This window comes from Rhipicephalus sanguineus, chromosome 3 (assembly GCF_013339695.2).
Source record: "Rhipicephalus sanguineus isolate Rsan-2018 chromosome 3, BIME_Rsan_1.4, whole genome shotgun sequence".
In the NCBI taxonomy this organism is placed as follows: domain Eukaryota; kingdom Metazoa; phylum Arthropoda; class Arachnida; order Ixodida; family Ixodidae; genus Rhipicephalus; species Rhipicephalus sanguineus.
In genome coordinates this window covers 145,236,530-145,254,359 of record NC_051178.1, presented here as the reverse complement: position 1 = coordinate 145,254,359, position 17,830 = coordinate 145,236,530, and the positions used below count along the sequence as shown (strand labels likewise).

At 46.2% G+C, this 17,830-nt stretch overlaps 2 protein-coding genes across 2 annotated transcripts in view; one reads left to right on the top strand and one right to left on the bottom strand.

Annotated features, from left to right (window-relative positions):
• The window catches only part of LOC119387368 (RNA/RNP complex-1-interacting phosphatase), an 88,295-nt gene that overhangs the window by 53,902 nt on the left and 16,563 nt on the right, over positions 1-17,830 (bottom strand). The gene's annotated exons all lie outside the window — the stretch shown is intronic.
• Positions 1-17,830, top strand: part of LOC119387367 (solute carrier family 12 member 2) — a gene marked incomplete at both ends in the record, with an annotated part of 44,668 nt that overhangs the window by 13,102 nt on the left and 13,736 nt on the right. The window contains 6 exon segments of the mRNA XM_037654735.1: positions 2,585-2,740; positions 4,208-4,307; positions 6,236-6,347; positions 7,503-7,637; positions 11,078-11,184; positions 15,788-15,987. Coding sequence (XP_037510663.1) covers positions 2,585-2,740; positions 4,208-4,307; positions 6,236-6,347; positions 7,503-7,637; positions 11,078-11,184; positions 15,788-15,987 — 810 coding nt within the window.

The window sequence follows — 17,830 nt, the reverse complement described above, 5'->3', positions numbered from 1 at the left end:
AAATTAGGGGTCTAACGAGCTCGCGCCTACTCACGCGAGTTAACGCTTCGTGACGCGGGCGATTTTATTAATGGCGGAGGGCCGTTTCGTAATATTTCATTCCCCGCACAATATACGAAAGAAATGTGGAAGAAAGGTGGTATGTCGGCGCGTTTCGCGCGAAATTTTCCTATCGATCGTGCCTTAACGACCTCCCAGTGACGCAACGCAAGCTGGCCTTGCTACGCGATACCGCCGCCAGTGGCGTAATAAAGAAGAATAGGATGGCCCTGTTCTGTTTAACTTTCTGAACGCCCATACGCGAACGGCGCAGTTAGGTAAAAACCGGCTGAAACGCAGGGAAGAGATGAAGAAAAAGAAATTGAAGGCCACACAAATTACCGTTCCTGTTTGACGTTTGTTCGCATGATGTCGCTTTAGCTTTTCCTTAAATTAAACTAGCACGTTCGCTTGCTGGTCGGAACAGCGCTGTAGTTACGCGCGAACATTTGCTCGGGAGGTGTTACCAGCCGGCACGTCCCGCGCTGATGTGTAACGTTGAAACGATCTGGAATGTTATGGCGAAGCGGTGGGCCGTTTCCTAAACGATCTCGTCTTTGCCGTATTAATACAGATAATTATCACGTCGGGCACTTCGAGTAATCTACCTAATGTAGCTACATCTCTCGGTATGCGTACTTTCCAGCATCCGGCATTATCAGTCTAGCGCTGAATTAATCAGCGATCTCAGACAAAACGGATACGGTGTTTGCGCGCGTAACAAGGTTAACGCTGTCTGCTAGGCAAAGAGCGTATCGTGCGCTATCTGTATGCAGTTAATGACGATCGTCTTGGAAACGCGTACATTAAGTGTACATGTATAGATGTGCAGCTTTACGATCATGACGTCACCCTGTACTTTCACAACGCGCGAACTTGCGCGAAAGTGAGACTATATGGACGGGGCGCTGTCATCGATAAGTTACGTTCTCTGCCACAAAATAATAGTTATCGTTCGAGCTTCGTCTCGTCGTCCAGAGTGCCACGATTCTCTAATTATCACCAATCATTCCGGTTAGGTCTATTATGAGCTAACCTCTTTAATCATTCATGACACGCGTTGTTCATTATAAGAACAATGCGCATTAATCACGAAACAGGTCGCCCATTGTACTACCTGGTAGCTGGTAACTAGTCAACGTACCCTAGTCACTACTACGCTGGTGACTAGTCAACGTTTTCTTTGCAGTAAAATGCAGCATTTCTCTCAATATCCTTTTAGCGCAAAAAGATAACACGAGGTGTTTCTTATGTTGTGTTTTTTTTTTTGCTCTGAAAATTTATGACGAATGCGCGAAAACTAGCCCATCAATGCATTGTGCTGAGCCCCCTTTCTATCAAGTTAACAAACACATCCGATAAGAGTTAACATTGATTTCTTATTTTTGTTCCAGTAAAGTGTGGGATTGGGCTAGTTGGTATTCCATTATTAAACTGCTCAGCGCAAAAATTTTACACGGTACACATACAAACGACGAGGACAAGCGCAGACTTCCAACTGATTTTTGTTACAAAAACGCACACATATATAGGCTACAGACCAGAATAAGATCACATGCTTATCCAGGCACTTAAAAACAAAACAAAAACAAAAAAAAACCTAAAAGGCAAGAAAGAACCCCGAAAAAAACCAAGATATCACCTTGGGACACCACGTGCCGAAGAATTCAAATACGTCAATTCTTTTTCCGATAAGGAAATGGACGGTTTACTGATGCAGCTTCCTTGAGCTATTGTTGCGGCCTCAATTATGATCCTAGTGCCTTCGTTAGGCTGGGTCGCGAGAACACTTGCTTTTTCGAACAAAGGCTGGCATCCGCATTCAGAACAATGAGAGGCCAAAAAACCGTCCCTCCCCACATTTCTTACTTTTTGGCCATGTTCCTGTAGTCTTACATTTAGGCACCTGCCTGTCTGACCAACGTACCTTAGTCCACAAGACAAGGGTATACTGTACACAACTCCCCTTGCACACTCAACAAACTTTTTTCGGTGCTTAATTTTGCAATGGGTCGCGGTACTTCCTACAGGACTAGTTCGGACACACAACTGAGACAGTTTATTCGGCGCGGAAAAAACTACCGAGGCACCCGCTCTTTTGGCCTATCTTTTTGAGTTTGTGTGAGATGCCGTGTAGATACGGTATCACTGCAACCCTCTTGGGATTTGTTTCCTGTGAAGCGCCCCCCGTGTTACCTCCCCTTGACTGTCTGCGCAGCTTCTCAGAAACAGAAACTAGCAAAGAACAGAATAGTGTTCCAGAACACTATTGTTATAGAATAATTTCCGAATAAATTGTTGCTCTCGATGCACAAACCAAGGCGCAAAATTAATAAAAGTAATGTTTTGAAACAGACTAACTGTTCGTTATGCAATCTGGCCAGACGAACTTTCGTAGTAGTATAATTCTTGACTTGGCACAAATGCCGGCGTTTGCGTTTATTTTGGCATTTTTTAAACGTAAAGGCAGTGAAGAAAACTTTGCTAGTATGAGTTCCCGTGCCCTCTTTTTTTTTTTTTTAATACGCTTTCCGGTCTACCGCAGGTTTCCGCCCGGCCTTCAAGTACTACAACATGTGGCTCAGCCTGATCGGCGCCATGCTGTGCGTGTTCGTGATGTTCATCATGAACTGGCAGACGGCGCTCATCACGTTCGCCGTCGTCCTCGGCCTCTACATCTACATCAGCTACCGGAAACCCGGTAAGTCTAGCCTCCCTTACGATGAAACTGAATATGCCTGAATACGCTCGCATTCTTTGCGAGCATAAAGAAAAAAGTGCCTGTAAACGTCCTTATTTTCTCCCTCAGGAACTTATGGTTATACAAGTTATAAGTATGACTTTAAAGAGTAAAGTTAATGACGGCGGGAATGCTCGCAATCGTAATGCCACGTTCTTTATTCCATAGGCAGCCCGGATGAACATTACGATTATAGTCTCATTATGATAAGCTTATGGTCCCCGTAGCGTAATCACTCCTGTGAATCTTCCGTAATAGACTAAATGCAAAGCGGTTAGTCGTTGTCGTGTCGAGAAAAAACTGCATTTGCTTCATACATACGCAGTGCACTCCGTTTTCCGTTCCCGAAGGAGGTTATGGCCACGCTTCGCAATTCGTCTTCACCGCAATAAGATAAACGTAGCGGCGAAGCAAACGTTCAGGACTGCTTTTAAGTGTACTGTAACGAAACCAACTTTCGGGCGATCTTTTATTGTTGCAGCAAATATATGGACTCTCGAGGCGCGTTCGCGCTGTGATCGCTCTCTTCCCAAGTGGCCGCGTACCCGCTCGGCCACTTGGGAAGAATATATATATATATATATATATATATATATATATATATATATATATATATATATATATATATATTATATATATATATATATATATATATATATATATTCTTTTTTTGTTTGGAGAGCGGGGGCGGGCGTTGAACCATATTTTACACGTATATACGCACATGCAAAATTAAAAATTTTTGTAGAATTTGAACCCCCCTCCCCGGCTAGCTACGCCACTGGTGTCCACGGAACGTTACCTTCAAGGCGATCGCACGCGCTCACCGCTGCTTTGTGCTCCTCGTTGCACTGGCGTCTTAAACACGAGTGCTCGCAGTCATTGACTGAACATTGTTCATTAACGTCTTCAAAAAGCGTGACGCTGTAAGTTATAGACTCCATAAAACATTGTACCTTCCTTCGTGTACGTTATTTTGCTCATAGTGTTTCGCCTTTTACATAAAACTTCGTACCCCCCCCCCTTTTTTTTTTCTTCGTGGGGATCTTTTCATGTTTTGAGGAACATGGCACACAAAGTTCTGTGGGTTCGCCTTTGTAGCACTTTGATAGTTCTTGTTACATAAAGTTACTTGTTATGCGGCGTCAAGGCGGTTATAAGGCGATAACTACAGTTAAGGCGCAACGCTGATCCTTTACCGCATTATGGAGTTCTATAGTTTCGGATTCAGTCAAACTCGGACGCTAATGTTTGCGTTCTGTAATGAAAATGTGTTGAGAATCAACGCATGCGTTTTTGCCGAAAGTGCTGGTGTCGTCATTATCCTCGTCTTCCGGGTTAGTTTAAAACTTTAAGCGGTAACTTTTTTTCCCCCTGTTGAAACTGAAGATACCAAACGCGTGACTCATCTATCCTTTGTCCTCACAGACGTAAACTGGGGATCTTCGACGCAAGCTCAGATCTACAAGGACGCGCTGAACTCCGTCTACCGCCTGCAGACGGTTCAGGAGCACGTGAAGAACTACAGGTGCGAACTCCAGCGTTGCATGGTGCTTGCTAAATTTTCTGAATTCGCCAGTTTGGTTACTGTCACACTTATGTATCTTTTTATGCCGACAAAAGATGTACAATCAAATTTAACCCTTCTATCGTGTAGAGTACTTTCTTTCTTTTTTTTTTTCTTTTTCTTATGCGTATCGGCCACCGAGTGATTTCTGTGGAACTGCATAGAATGCTGTCTCGATTGTCAAAGCTGTATGTTGTGAATATATTTTTTCTGACGCACCCCCGTATTCCGTGGACTGCTGTTTGAATTTTGTACTCATCGCTGTTAGAACTAATATTGAAGTTCATATTTCTGCTGAGAATGTGAGAGACGCTAGTGCATCACGTACGTTGCTAGTGGATCCACTTGCAAAGTGACATTGGGGCATTTTGACTCGCGAAATCTGAACCACGAGAACATCGTTTCTCAAAAACACAAGTGTAACCGCTTCAAGTTAACGTATGGTGTTGCACAGGGAATCTAGACTTGGTAAATCTATAGGCTCGCATGCGTCACGCATTCATCTCGATATATTACTTGCGCATTTAGCAGCACATCCGAATCGTCGCATTAGTTAAAAGCAAGGACGGAATATTTGCCTGGCGAAATGAAAGTATATTATTTGCACGCGTGGAACAACTCTTCCAGCTGAGTACGGCTGACGTGCAGGGAATGAAAGACACACCATTTCTAAATCGATGAATTAAGGAGAGTTTCAATTGCCGATAGTTTGCCAAATTTGTCATGGCTGAGTGTCGCACTTTCGCTCAAGGTAATTCGATGGTATACATGTATGTGCAAGCGCGCGATGTGTGATCATAAGCGCGTGACTGTTCTTCCAGCTGTTTTTTTTTTCCTTTTTTTTCATTTACGGAGGGTTACTAGATAGTCTTGTGACCCCTTTTACTTACGTCACCCAACAGGCTAGTTTCAAAGGCATATTTTCGACGGATTTGTTTTTATCGTACGACTTGCCGAAAAACCGGCCATCTTCTGCCTTTTCGAAGCTACCGAATATATCGATATTGATAAGAACAGCCGAGCATTTGTTCTCACGGCCTCAGTTATCACAAGCGTAGATCAGTGATCATCAGTCTGCCTCTTTGCCCACAGGCGGCGCGACAACCCCTAATGCTGCCCGACGGCTTATCAGCGTATAAAAGAAAGGAGAAATGATCAAGGACTCGTGTTTTCTCTCTTTTTTTTTGTTAGACGCAACCAAATGAAGCAAATAGACATTGAATCCAAGGTAGGCATAAGGCACATTATTTGTAGTTTTTAACTGTAGGGCAGTAATTAGGACATAAATGCGTGGGCTAAAAAAACAACTTGCCCTTGCTAGGGACCGCTATACAACCTTCGGATAACGTCGGTATCGCAGGCGTGGAGTAATTTGTAACGCTTAAGCTATGTGCAACGAGAAGGTACTGGAATGTTTTATTTCAGGTGCAAGGAAATGAAACTTCAGAAGGAACGCTTGCTGCGGAAATGATCTTGCTGGACGATATTGCTGTAAATGCTTGTCTGTTTGTTTGTTTGTTTGTTTGTTTATTCGACATTTTCACTTTCCTGTTTTAAGGGGACAAAATCACCCAGGCAGAGCACGAGACTTGCGAAAAGCCTGAGTTTTCGCTTATCCTAAGAATATAGTCTACTCTAAAATTTCTCAGCCCATAGTAGCTTTTGTGACCTACAGTTTCCCATTAAATTAGAATGGCCATGAATTAACAGGGAATAAATTCGCATTAGCCATGGAGCCCGCGTTCAGGAGTCTCCGGTAGTACATTTGCTTTCTCAAGGTGCTTGCGCTATTCGCAATAAAGAAGAAAAAAGAACAGAAGGAATTGCTGTAACGACAGTTTTATATAGGCTGGTGTTCACGTGCTTTCTCTGTGTTGTAATTGATGCAGGCCTCAGATCTTGGTGCTGACCGGCGACCCAAGCCACCGCCCTCCTCTGGTAGACTTCGCCTACAGCATCACCAAGAAGCTCTCGCTGCTTATCTGTGGCAACGTCTCGCCCGTGAGTATAGGCCTGATGTTCGCGCGCGAAACGAGGTCGTATTCCAGGTGTATCATGTCAAATCAATGACGCAGAACAAAATGTTTTAAATACTGAATCAGTCTGCACTTGAGAACGCTTGCTTTACCGAGAGCCCTTCAGCTGTGTCGCTACAAAAACAGACTTGGTGCTCATCGCCACTTGAACACTGAGCGAGCTGCTTGTTCATTACGATTGCTTTAATAGCGTATACTGTGCTTAAATAGCCCCTAAACAACCCCTGAATATACGAAGAACGAGCCCGTTATTCTGTCTTGGCGTTTCCCGTCTTTTCGGCACAAGTCGTGACGCCAGCAGTCTGTCCACTTGACGTCATGAGGAAGTAAGCTCTCCATTGGTCCATATACGAGGGATATCAGTGTTGAATCGTCTCCCACCCTACTTTGCCATTCAATCGCACGCCCGTTCTGCCTTGTCTCGCATGGCTATGGTGCGCGATCAACTGATTTCACTTCGTTTTGTGCGTTTTCGACTGCTCAACCGAAGATAACAGCTTGATGCCTGAAAAGGCAAAATCCTGATAGGCTCAACGCTTAGCGCTGACATCGTCCACGTGTTTCGTGATTAAATAATTGGCGAGGAGGCGATAGCGCCTGCGCGAAGGGTAGTGAAGGCGAGAAAGGAATCACTCTCTCGTGTTTGAACTCGGAGTGATTCAAGAGCCCTTTAATGTCACTACTATTGAGCGCAAGACAGGGCGCCAAAGAAGGTTACACACGAGACAAGCTCTGCTGGAAGGATATCACATGAAGTAGAGGGAGGGCGGGGTGCGTTAGTGAACCTTCTGCCAGCCGACACTCGAATGAATTCAGATACCTCGTCGCGCATTCTGTTGTTATACATATGATCTTATCTCATGCTTACATATAACGCAAACACGCATGTCCATATTACGCATATTTCATGACGACGTTATGGGATAAACAGTAGAAAGTAGCGCTCATCACGTTCGTAACCTTCCTTTGCGTAGTGTCACTTTATACTGTGTTCATTTGTAACCAATTTAGCCAAAGTGAAATTCTGCTGCAGTTGGCCTTTAAATGGTCTTCCTTGTATTGGCTCCTTGTCCTCGGTCTTCATTTCTCGTGACGTCAGGTGTTTGTGTGGTCTTTGCAGCACCGTCTGACGTACCGGTCGCGCACCGCGCTCACCAACCGCGCCCACGCTTGGCTCGAGCGACGCAAGATCAAGGCCTTCTACACACTGGTGCGAGACGAGGACTTCACGCACGGCGTGCGATCCATGCTGCAGGTGGGTGGGTGGTGGTGGTGGTGGTGATGTTGATGACGTCATCACGATGACTGCGAATTACGTGTTTAGAAAAAAAAATGGCTGGAGCCATTCCACTCCGCAAAGGTGGATGACCAGCTGAGCTGACGGCTGCACTTATAAGGGCGCGCTGCTCCTCGGCCGTTCCCACAATCAGTTGTCGACCCATACTTGCCACAGACGACCGCGCCAACGCAGCGCCTAGATTCAACTGACGCGCCGGCACCTTTGACCGATCGACGATTTCAATTGATGACGTAACAAATAGTGGCTCTCTGTGTCTTAACACGATGACATAATTACGTGACGTCATCAGAGGAGGTCACGTGTTTTTTCTGTTCGTGGACGGGGACGGACACCGCAAATAAAGCAGGTGTTCCACTTTCAGCTCGGCTGTAAAACTAAGCGGTTAAGAGTACTATGTACTCTATCAGGGGGGAGCCGTTTAAATAAAAAATATGTAGATTTAGCATACTAAGTACTATGGCAGAGCGCTAAGCCATCCCTAAGCGTAAGAAAAAGTACTTATATTCGAAGCAACCAATCGTTATCCTGCGGGGACAAAGTTAGCGGAGCCTTCGTTGACTCGCTGCTAAGGCTGTACCTCGCAAAGCCTTCGTAATTGGTTCGGCCGCTCGCACTGCTTTCGTGTAAGTATTTCGTGAATATTAGTGACGCATGTGTTCTAGTAAAACTGCTGGGAGCAAATCCCTTGGGAGCATACTTATTTTAACATACTGCAGTGAAACCTCGGTGATACGTATCTCAAGGGACCACCAAAAATATACGTATCATCTGAAATTCGTATCACCAGAAATCATGGAAAGTTAGCATGCGACAAAAGAAAGCTGGTGTACATTTTCATTTATTGTTTTCCAGGGCCGCAGCAACGTCAGGAAGAACCCTGTATGATTGTCAGTTAAGTTTTTAGATGTCGCCAATCATACCAGCACTCAAATATACGGCCCGTACGCGCGTATTTAATTAATGAAACAGGTGCGTTGTCACCCGCGACAGCAGTAGCCCCTTCCAAATTTTAGTGTGCTCTTTTGCATGACACCGGAGTACTGCACCGAAAGTAATGAAAGAAGCGCTTTGACGCGATGGACCAAGGCCACAAAATTACAGAACCACGGTCCTCTGTTACGATTTCGTCATTGCGGAGGTGTTGGGGATGTTTTTTGGGAGATTTACGGCCGTACCCGCACAAGTTCGACCTCAACAGTCGCGCATGTTGATGTTGTGAGGACTGACTCATTCGCCAAGACGGTCCTCGCCTTCTTTCGGTCCTCGTCCGTCTTTCATAGGATGCCTGATGCACGAGGCAGGCACGTGTGAACACAGTACAACGACAGCAGCCCGCGTCGACGCGTTAGAAAAAAAGAAAGCATGGCGCTAATGTCCTCTGTAGTTTAAACGCGAAGGCACACGGAGGAACATAAGAGCCTCAAAGATTCGCGCACACAATCTCGGAGGCCGTGACGCGTCTCAAGGTTTATTAGAAAAGTGTTTTAGGGGCGAAGCTCTTTAAAGCGGCACCCGTTCGTCCCTCGTAGTGCGTAACCAGTCGTAACGCTAGTACCAGATCTTGACCTCCAAGGTGGTGCCGGTGGGAGATTTCTCCTGTGCGTTGTTGAACAATAAAAAATTCGCAGCGTGCGCGTTAACTGAAAGCCGAATTCTTCTGTCTCTCATTCCCCATTAGCAGCCATTGGCATGTTCCAGTAGAAAACGTTAGTAGAAGTAGAAGTGTAAGTGTTAGCTAAAAGCCGACTTCTTCTGTCTCTCATTCCCATTAGCAGCCATTGTTACCTCCAAGGTAGTGCCTGGTGAGATTTCTCCTGTGCGTGATTAAACAATAAAAAATTTGTTTCAAAACGCCGTTGATTGATGAAATAAACCAACGAAAGACGCCAGATGTTTTCTAAAAGCAAAACGAAAAGACGCCAGATGTTTCTAAAGCAAAACGAAAAGACGCCGGCTGCTTAACGAAAGACGCCAGATGTTTTCTAAAGCAATGGTTTTCTAAACAATGAAAATTCATAGCGTACATGTAAAATTAAAGTGAGCTGCAAGTCGTCATAACTCTCATCGAACCTTTAGTATAAACGCGCCCGATCTCACGTCGGTGATGATGTACTGGGCAGAATTCACGGAAGATTCACGGTTTACCGATGAACCTCCGCAGCTTCGCCCACTCATCATCATTCACTCCGTGGATATTTCTTACACCGTGATTCTGACGATTTGGCGGTGCTGCGCACATGCTCACGCTTGCGTTCCCGCTCTCGCACGTGCTTGGCGCGTCTTCTGCGACAGCGCGGACAGCACCTCTTCGAACCCTGGCGGTAGCGTAGGTTCGTATGAAACGTCGCTGGGTGAAAATCGGTTTGCAACAACCGTACTCCATTACAGTGCAGGCCAATGGGCCTTGGCCGGGAACAGCGAAAAATTCCTATCACCCCGAAATTCGTATGAGCTGTGATCGTATCGCCGAGGTTTCACTGTATTCAGCACATCAGCTACCGAATCAGACGCGAAGCAATTTGTTCACTACCATTCCAAGCAATACTTAGTGATCACCGATACCCGAGACGCAATAATGGAAATCTTCGCCCCACCACAGAGCCAACGAAAGCAGCGGAAGGCGCCGGAATAAAGTGATTTAGAACCTGAACTTTTCCGGAACGTTGGTGTGGCGATCACTGTCATTATTGCTAAAAATATTACCTGGAGTTTTACGTGCCAGAACCACGATATCTTTATAAGGCACGCCGTAGTGGATGACTCCGAAAATTTCGACCGCTTGGTGCACTGACATCGCACAGTGCACAGGCTCCCAGCATTTAACCTCCATCGAACGCTTTTTATTATCGCGTCAGGGTCAGATTGCGACTTGGAAATTGTAATCATTGTGTTTTTCTTTTAACACAAAATTGTTTTATGCCGGCCGGGCTACAGCAATAATTTTGCGGACGTTATTTCTGTCACGGAAATGACGTCAGTAAAAGAGCGCGTTAGTTCGCTAGAGTCCGCGCGAGATGCATCTTAATGTACTCTAGGTTTTCACTTATGGTATCGACGTCACTTCCCTTGATTAGCACACCTAATGAACACAATTCGCTCAGAAATGATCGTACACGTGGTTCACATCATACAGCGTTGCAGCAAGCGCCTATAAGAGGCTCACGTAGACAGATGCTGTAAGTGGATTCCAGAAGGGCTCGTTTAATACGTTACGCTTTGTTTGTTTTAGAAATAAACACTGTGAAAATTTATGCGCCCGTATTTCTCAACGTGCAACAAAGGTGCACGCTACGTCTTGCAACTAGTATTTTTCGATGAAGACAGATTTGTCGTGTTTGTGACCGAAATCTATGAAAGAGGTGCAAGACGCTTTATTTTTATTTTTTTTATTACAGTCTTCCGGACTGGGCAAGCTCCGTCCCAACGTGGTGATGATCGGCTACAAGTCCAACTGGCAAACGTGCGACCGCCAGGAGGTTCTCAAGTACTTCACCGTCATCCAGTGAGTGATGGCGCGAATCGCGCGATCGATTTTTTTTTTCGCTTGGCAGCTAAAACATAGACGTCGGCTGGCTTATATGGTATCGGCGTGGTCATGGCATCATCCTTAGGCCATCCACCTTGTCGCGTCTGGTAACTTATTAAGGTCAAGGCCTTAATAAGTTAACGCGGAAATTGACTGTCGGCGTCAGCACGAGTGATGCAAAAAGTCATTTGATGACGCCACCGTATGACGTCACCACCACGTCACACGTCGCCAACATGACGTTACATAACCTGATGTAACGGTACGACGGCATCACATGACAACGTCGCTTGGTCAAAGGTGGGCCGATCACGGAGGCAGTGCAAAACCAGGTGAGGTGCAGAAAGCTTGCGGGTGGAGGGGAGGGGGGAGGGGTCAATGCAATCGACTAAGAAGGAAAACAAGATGGCTTGTCTTAGGCGAATGCATATAAGGGACCCTGTCAGTTTTTGCCATTTGCGTAATAACGATTCCAGATTTTGAAAATTTAAGCAAACACTGGGAATCGCCATATAGGGCGGAATATTTTTGGGAGCTGCGCACTCGGCTTGTATAATTTCGGTTGGAAGCGACAGTGTATTATGATGTATTGATCCTCCCGCGCCCGCCTCCGAAACCTTTCTGCACCTCACCTGGTTTTGCACTGCCTCCGTGATCGGCCCACCTTTGACTAAGCCATGATGTCTTGTGATGTGACGTCACTTTATTTGACGTCATACTGATGTCATGCTGACGTCACAAATTATGGCGATCTGTTACGTCGTGATGACGTCATATTGCGACATCATCACGCGGTGATTTTTCGCACCACACTTGTTGACGCCGACGCCGAGGGACGCCGACGGTCAGTTTTCGCGTTTGATGAGGCATCTAAGTCTTTCGCCTTAATAATTAAGTTTGGGCGGTGATCCTTAGCGCTGCCTATTCGTGAGCGCACGAAACGCGGGCGTGACATATTTTCTTGCGGATCAACTACCATCCTAGAGAATCCTAGGGAGTTCCGCTAGGAGTCCTAGAGAATCCTAGGGACTCCTAGAGAATCCCGCAGCAATCTTCGACCAAGCAGGCGCATGGAACCACAAGTTCTCGGAAAGGAGGCCAATTGCTCTTTATTAAGAGAATTGTGCCCTTGATGACATATATTTTTCTCACTGAAGATATTCAGGTACAATCAGTGATTTAGTAAGCAGTTTGGCAGAAACAAATGTCGGCAACCAGCGCATGTATTGAGGTAGTATTTATTTTACTGTACGAACCGTCGAGAGGACTAGCGGATTATTCTGCGTAGCGCTCTTGGTGTTGGACGCCTTGTTTTTTCTTTCCTATCAGAGATCCGTCGTCTGTGATAGTGTCTCAGTGCCATAACTTACATCGTACCTGTGCCTTCCTATTTCTACGTTGCGTTAAGGCGATTTTTGTTACCCCGTGCAGTTGTACTCATCTGAACTGTTGTAACTAGTATACAATAAACTTCCCTGTGTGTGAGTTCGCTAGATTTTCTTGGCAGACTTCCGAAAGATATTGTGTTCAGATGGGAGCCATTATGGTGCCGTCCTCGACTGGTTAAACAGATATAAATAAGGTATCCGCATGAGGCATTGTTCCTCAGTATAACTGTGTACGTTATTGAGTCCGTAGTTATTCTTTACGCAACTGGGACGGCGTACTGCTCTCCCATAGTGGAGTACGTACGGTACTCTGAATCCTTCACATTTTGTTCTAAACACAGCCTACTGGAACTTCACAGCTTTGTCTTCGAAAGTGTTCCAAAACATACCGAGGCAGCTTACTGCTGTCCCATAGTAGGGTGCTTATAGCCCCCTAAGTCGTTTATAATTTGTTCTAAACACAACTCCACATCGACAGAATAAATCGACAAATATATTGGGATGGCTTACAGCCTTCCCATATAGTACAGTATACAGTTCTCTAAACCGTTTGCAGGGCTGTGTTTGAACTTGGGCACCTTAACCACTGAATTATAATTATGAATTTATGAATGCGTTTTACACCCGGTGCCAAACAGGTGTAAAAAGAGAACACTTGCCACGAAGGCTTCGTCTACAAAGGAAAATCGGCGTCCCTCGTTTGTAGCACAAATATACAAGGCTGTCTGTGTAATGGTATTCGCAATGCCCACGAACTATAGGTGGCGCGCCGTGCTTTTCAAGATGGCGCCAGGAGGAGGGTCAACCCGTTTGTTAGCATAGGAACAGATAGGACGTGCGGACGTACGGACCGTGCCACTTTCACCGGATGAAGTCACGAGCTGCGCTGAAATGGATATGAGACTAAAATACTTTCCCAAACCATGGAAAGTGCTAAGTACTCGCCACCCAATTATTTGCTGCGAAGTGAAAGGTTATATTTCAGCTCCGTTATCCTGCATAACGATGCTTTGCGAAATCCTGTGCGTGCTATATACATAAACATGTATGAACTATAATTGACGTATGAGCTGAACGGCACTCCGAGGTAGTACGGAGCGAGCCTGCCTGACGGATTTGCCGCAGTAGTAGGCCGCCAGCGAGTAGCGCCATCGCTGCTGCGCGTGATGATGGCTTGCAAACATAAAAGTCTTCTGTGATAATACCCCGTCGTCATTACTTGCGCAGTCGGAAACGCGGAGTTACGTCTTCAACGGAACACAAGCATTTAACATGCCATTCAGTAGCGCTTGTGTCACAGCCATGATGAGACTCTAGCCGTGTGTACTTCACTTGCATGTTGCAGGTTCGATCAGCACGATCGAAACATGAATATCGAAAAGAACGCACACGTATGCTTTTCGCAACGTCGAAGAAGTTCGCCGAGAGGCGTGGATTGTGGCCGTGACTGCACGTTCCATCGCTCTAACCATTTCGCTTCGCTGGTCGAGCTCGAGCGTGTTGGCGGCATGCGGCGCTCCATAATATCCACAATAATTGTGATACATGCAATGCACAAGAGGAACAATGCTTTTATTTTGATCTCGCTCAAGGATATTATACATTAAATACAATCAAAGTGACTTACGAGCGCGAGAACGTTAGCGCTCGAGGGGACGTGAAGTGCAACTCGCTCCTCGTGAGTTAGCATGGTGGTTCATCGTCGCTGTCACTCTCGGTGCTTTCACAGTCTTCTACGTCCAGTGAAAAATCCTCGTCGTCAAGATGGTTTCTTTCAACATCACTGCTGAAAGCAATCTGAAGAATTTCCTCCGCCGAACAACTTCGACCACTCCGCGTCACCACGTTAGACGTCTGAGCGCGGAGAACGTTTTGCTCTCAGACCGGTCAACAAGCAAATCGCTTGCAGTGTGCTGCCACCTATCAACAAACGTACAAAAAGAAGCGGCGCAGCGGTGGCTATGCAAGTAAAACAGGGTGCAGTGTCGTGAGCTTCAACTGAATATGTCAGACGATAACATTTAACTTACCTACGTGGCTACAGAAAGCCTCGCGAAGCTGATAGTATGCGTACACTGTGGGCTAGCATTGAAAGCGCGAGTTGCCACGTATTTTCACGAAAACTTCGCGTCTCGCAAGAACGAATCAGATTTCTCGTGTCGCGGAGGGCCCGGTCGGTGGGCATTGCGAATACAATACTTGCAGTGTCGTGACGCAACTCATATATTAATATATAAGTTTTCTTGAAGTGCCACCTCTCATACTTATATATATATATATATATATATATATATATATATATATATATATATATATATATATATATATATATATATATATATATATATATATATATACATATATATATATATATATATATATATATATATATATATATATATATATATATATACATATCTATATATATATATATATATATATATATATATATATATATATAAATATACCTATATATATATATATATATATATATATATATATATATATATATATATATATATATATCATAAGGAAACAATATATCTATCTGGCCCTCGCGAAGCCTTTCAATCTGTGCACGTTGTACAGCATTCTTTATCAAAATCTTCGAATTCTGCTGAGCTGTCCCAACACACTTATTTACTAATAATCATTAATAATTTCCAGGTTTTAACTTTTCAAAAATAAGGTATGATTATGAGGGACGCCGTAGTGGAGGGCTCCGGAACTTTCGACCCCCTGTGGTTCTTTAACGTGCACCTAAATCTAAGTACACGGGCCTCAAGCATTTTCGCCTCCATGGAAAATGCGGCCGCCTCGGCCGGGATTCGATCCCGCGACCTTCGGGTCAACAGTGGCGATCACCATAACCACCAGACCACCGTGGCAGGTACAGTTATATCCTAAGAATACAATAAAGTCGCTTCTGCGGGTATCTTGAAATTCAAAGTTGAAGAGTGATAGTTGTTTGTAGAAAAGCTGGGTTTCGAGCGTGACAGTCTCCAGCCCAGACAGTTTGGCCATGGATCCGCTCTATTGCTGGTGGTTTAACCTGACGCCATACAGTGTGAAGTTAGACCAAGGCAGGCAAGAGCACCAGCAACAGGGACTATCCCAGTTAGAAAAGAAGTGACAGAGAGCCGCGTTTTAGCATCATCTTGACAGGCCTTGTGCCTTTCTCTGCGTTGCAGCGACGTGCTGGATCTGTACATGTCCGTGTGTATCCTTCGGCTGCCCGAGGGCCACGACTACTCCGAGTACGCGGACCAGGACACAGCGGTGGCCGCCAACGGCAAGAAGCTCGACATGCTCACCGTGCCTGGAGGCATTGAGCGCGAGAACTCGTCCGGGGCCTTCCCACGGAACATCTCCAGCGCACAGCTCTCCATGGGTGAGACACATGCCTGATCTCTCCGAGCGCGAGTCTTTAGGCTAGCTTGTGCTACATTTAAAGGTAGATGAACCCTGATGCTAACGAAAGGAAACCCTTAATCGCAACCCTCTGCATAGTCAGGACGGCACATGTATATTGATTCGGGCATGTGTAGGCCTTCCGGTAAATTCGGCAACATTTATACCTTGATTGGCTTATAGGCTCGTGTCGATATCGTTTGTAATCGCAATAACTAGCGTCGCAGTGGTAAGAAATTATCTATGGCTCTAGCGAAATGGGACGAGATGCGCTTGCTGGAATAGCTTTGCTTTGCGTCTTATCATATCCCTTATGCCTGCAGCGCTGTTTGGCGTACACGGAACTCGTGATGAGAAGGAACGGAACCCTATTGGCATGTGGGTAGTATAGTGCGATTTCATACGAACATCCCGGTTGTTCTGTAGTCCACTTTCGGGCGAACGCAACAGGCAGAGGAAAAGTTGGGAGTCTCAATTTTGGCACTGTAGAAGCATAGGTATGCGGGCGAGGACTGCTGGGCGGGTCAACACAAGCTGTCACTCAACAAAGGGACACACCATGGGACACGCCCACGGTGTAAGAATATTCAGGTGTTGACACTGCGCTCGCCTAAGCGGCCAGAAAATGTTCGGTCGTCGGTCCGTTGAGCGGTGCGCCATCCAATGGCTTGAGGCGGAGAGCGCCCGCGAGTAGCCGAATCACGGTGGTGCTACGTCATCGCCGCCGCGCTCGCCGTGCCCTCTCCTGTTGCTCTCTCGATTTCGCCCCTCGACGCCGCTTGGCGGATGCACATTATCCAGCAAAATGGCACAGAAAAATGCACGTTATCAGTAGCATGCGCGTTGCTATGGAGACGACTGCCCCGCTTTTCGTAGCGCCCTCCAAGTCATCTGATAAGAAACCGAACATTATCTGGGCGCGCGTGGATTGCGGTTTCCCATGCGTTGGGGGAAGAGTGTCATCACCTGAGTATATTCTTACACCGTGGACACGCCAAAAATGGTCTGTCCCGTGGAAAGGATTTGAAAAAGCGTTTCCGAGTGCGGAGGCCAAGTGCACGCATAGAACGACCGAACTTGCAGTGCCAGTCATCCACTCGTTCGATGCAGGGCTTTGACATGCTTGGCGCGTGATTGGAGTTGCGTAGCAACACTCATGAAAGCAAACGCTGTTCTTATTCTTCGCTATCCGAAGGTAGCGCTTCGAGACGCTATGTGACACTGTGCAGCATGTCAAATCATCCTAAGTCGCTGCAGCGCAATTGAAGCGCCTAAAATAAAATGTTACGTCACACTAACTCTACACGGCGAAAGAGAGATACGTGTTCTCAGATAGCCGCGCGTCTGGCCGTTGTTACGACTGGGGTAGGGCCCCTCGTGTGCGCGGCGTAGGATCCGAGGTCGTTGCATCCCACCGCTGCCACCACTGTTAGGAATGAGGTTGCGTGGCCCATCGCTATCGTCACCTTTAGGTTCCGATGTCGTCCCTCAGGCTCACTGCTGGGAATACGCGTCGTTGCATCCCTCCTCTGGAACCGCGTGGGAACCGCTGTTGGGACTCGGGTTGCGTGGCCGGTGCGAACACGGGTGTGTATCGTGCTCGGAGTAGTCAGTAATGGCAAGGTGAAGAAGGAAAAGATTTTATGTACAAACTATTTACATATTTTTGCTACCAGGCAACATGACTGCCAGCCCGACCACGTCGGCTGGTTCGACTCCGTTCGAGTCGTTCTCCTTCTCCGATCTCCCCTCATCGATGGACCGGCACGGCCTTAAATCCTCTAGCCGTCCATTGTCCAGCTGACGGTCCGCCAGTCGCAGGT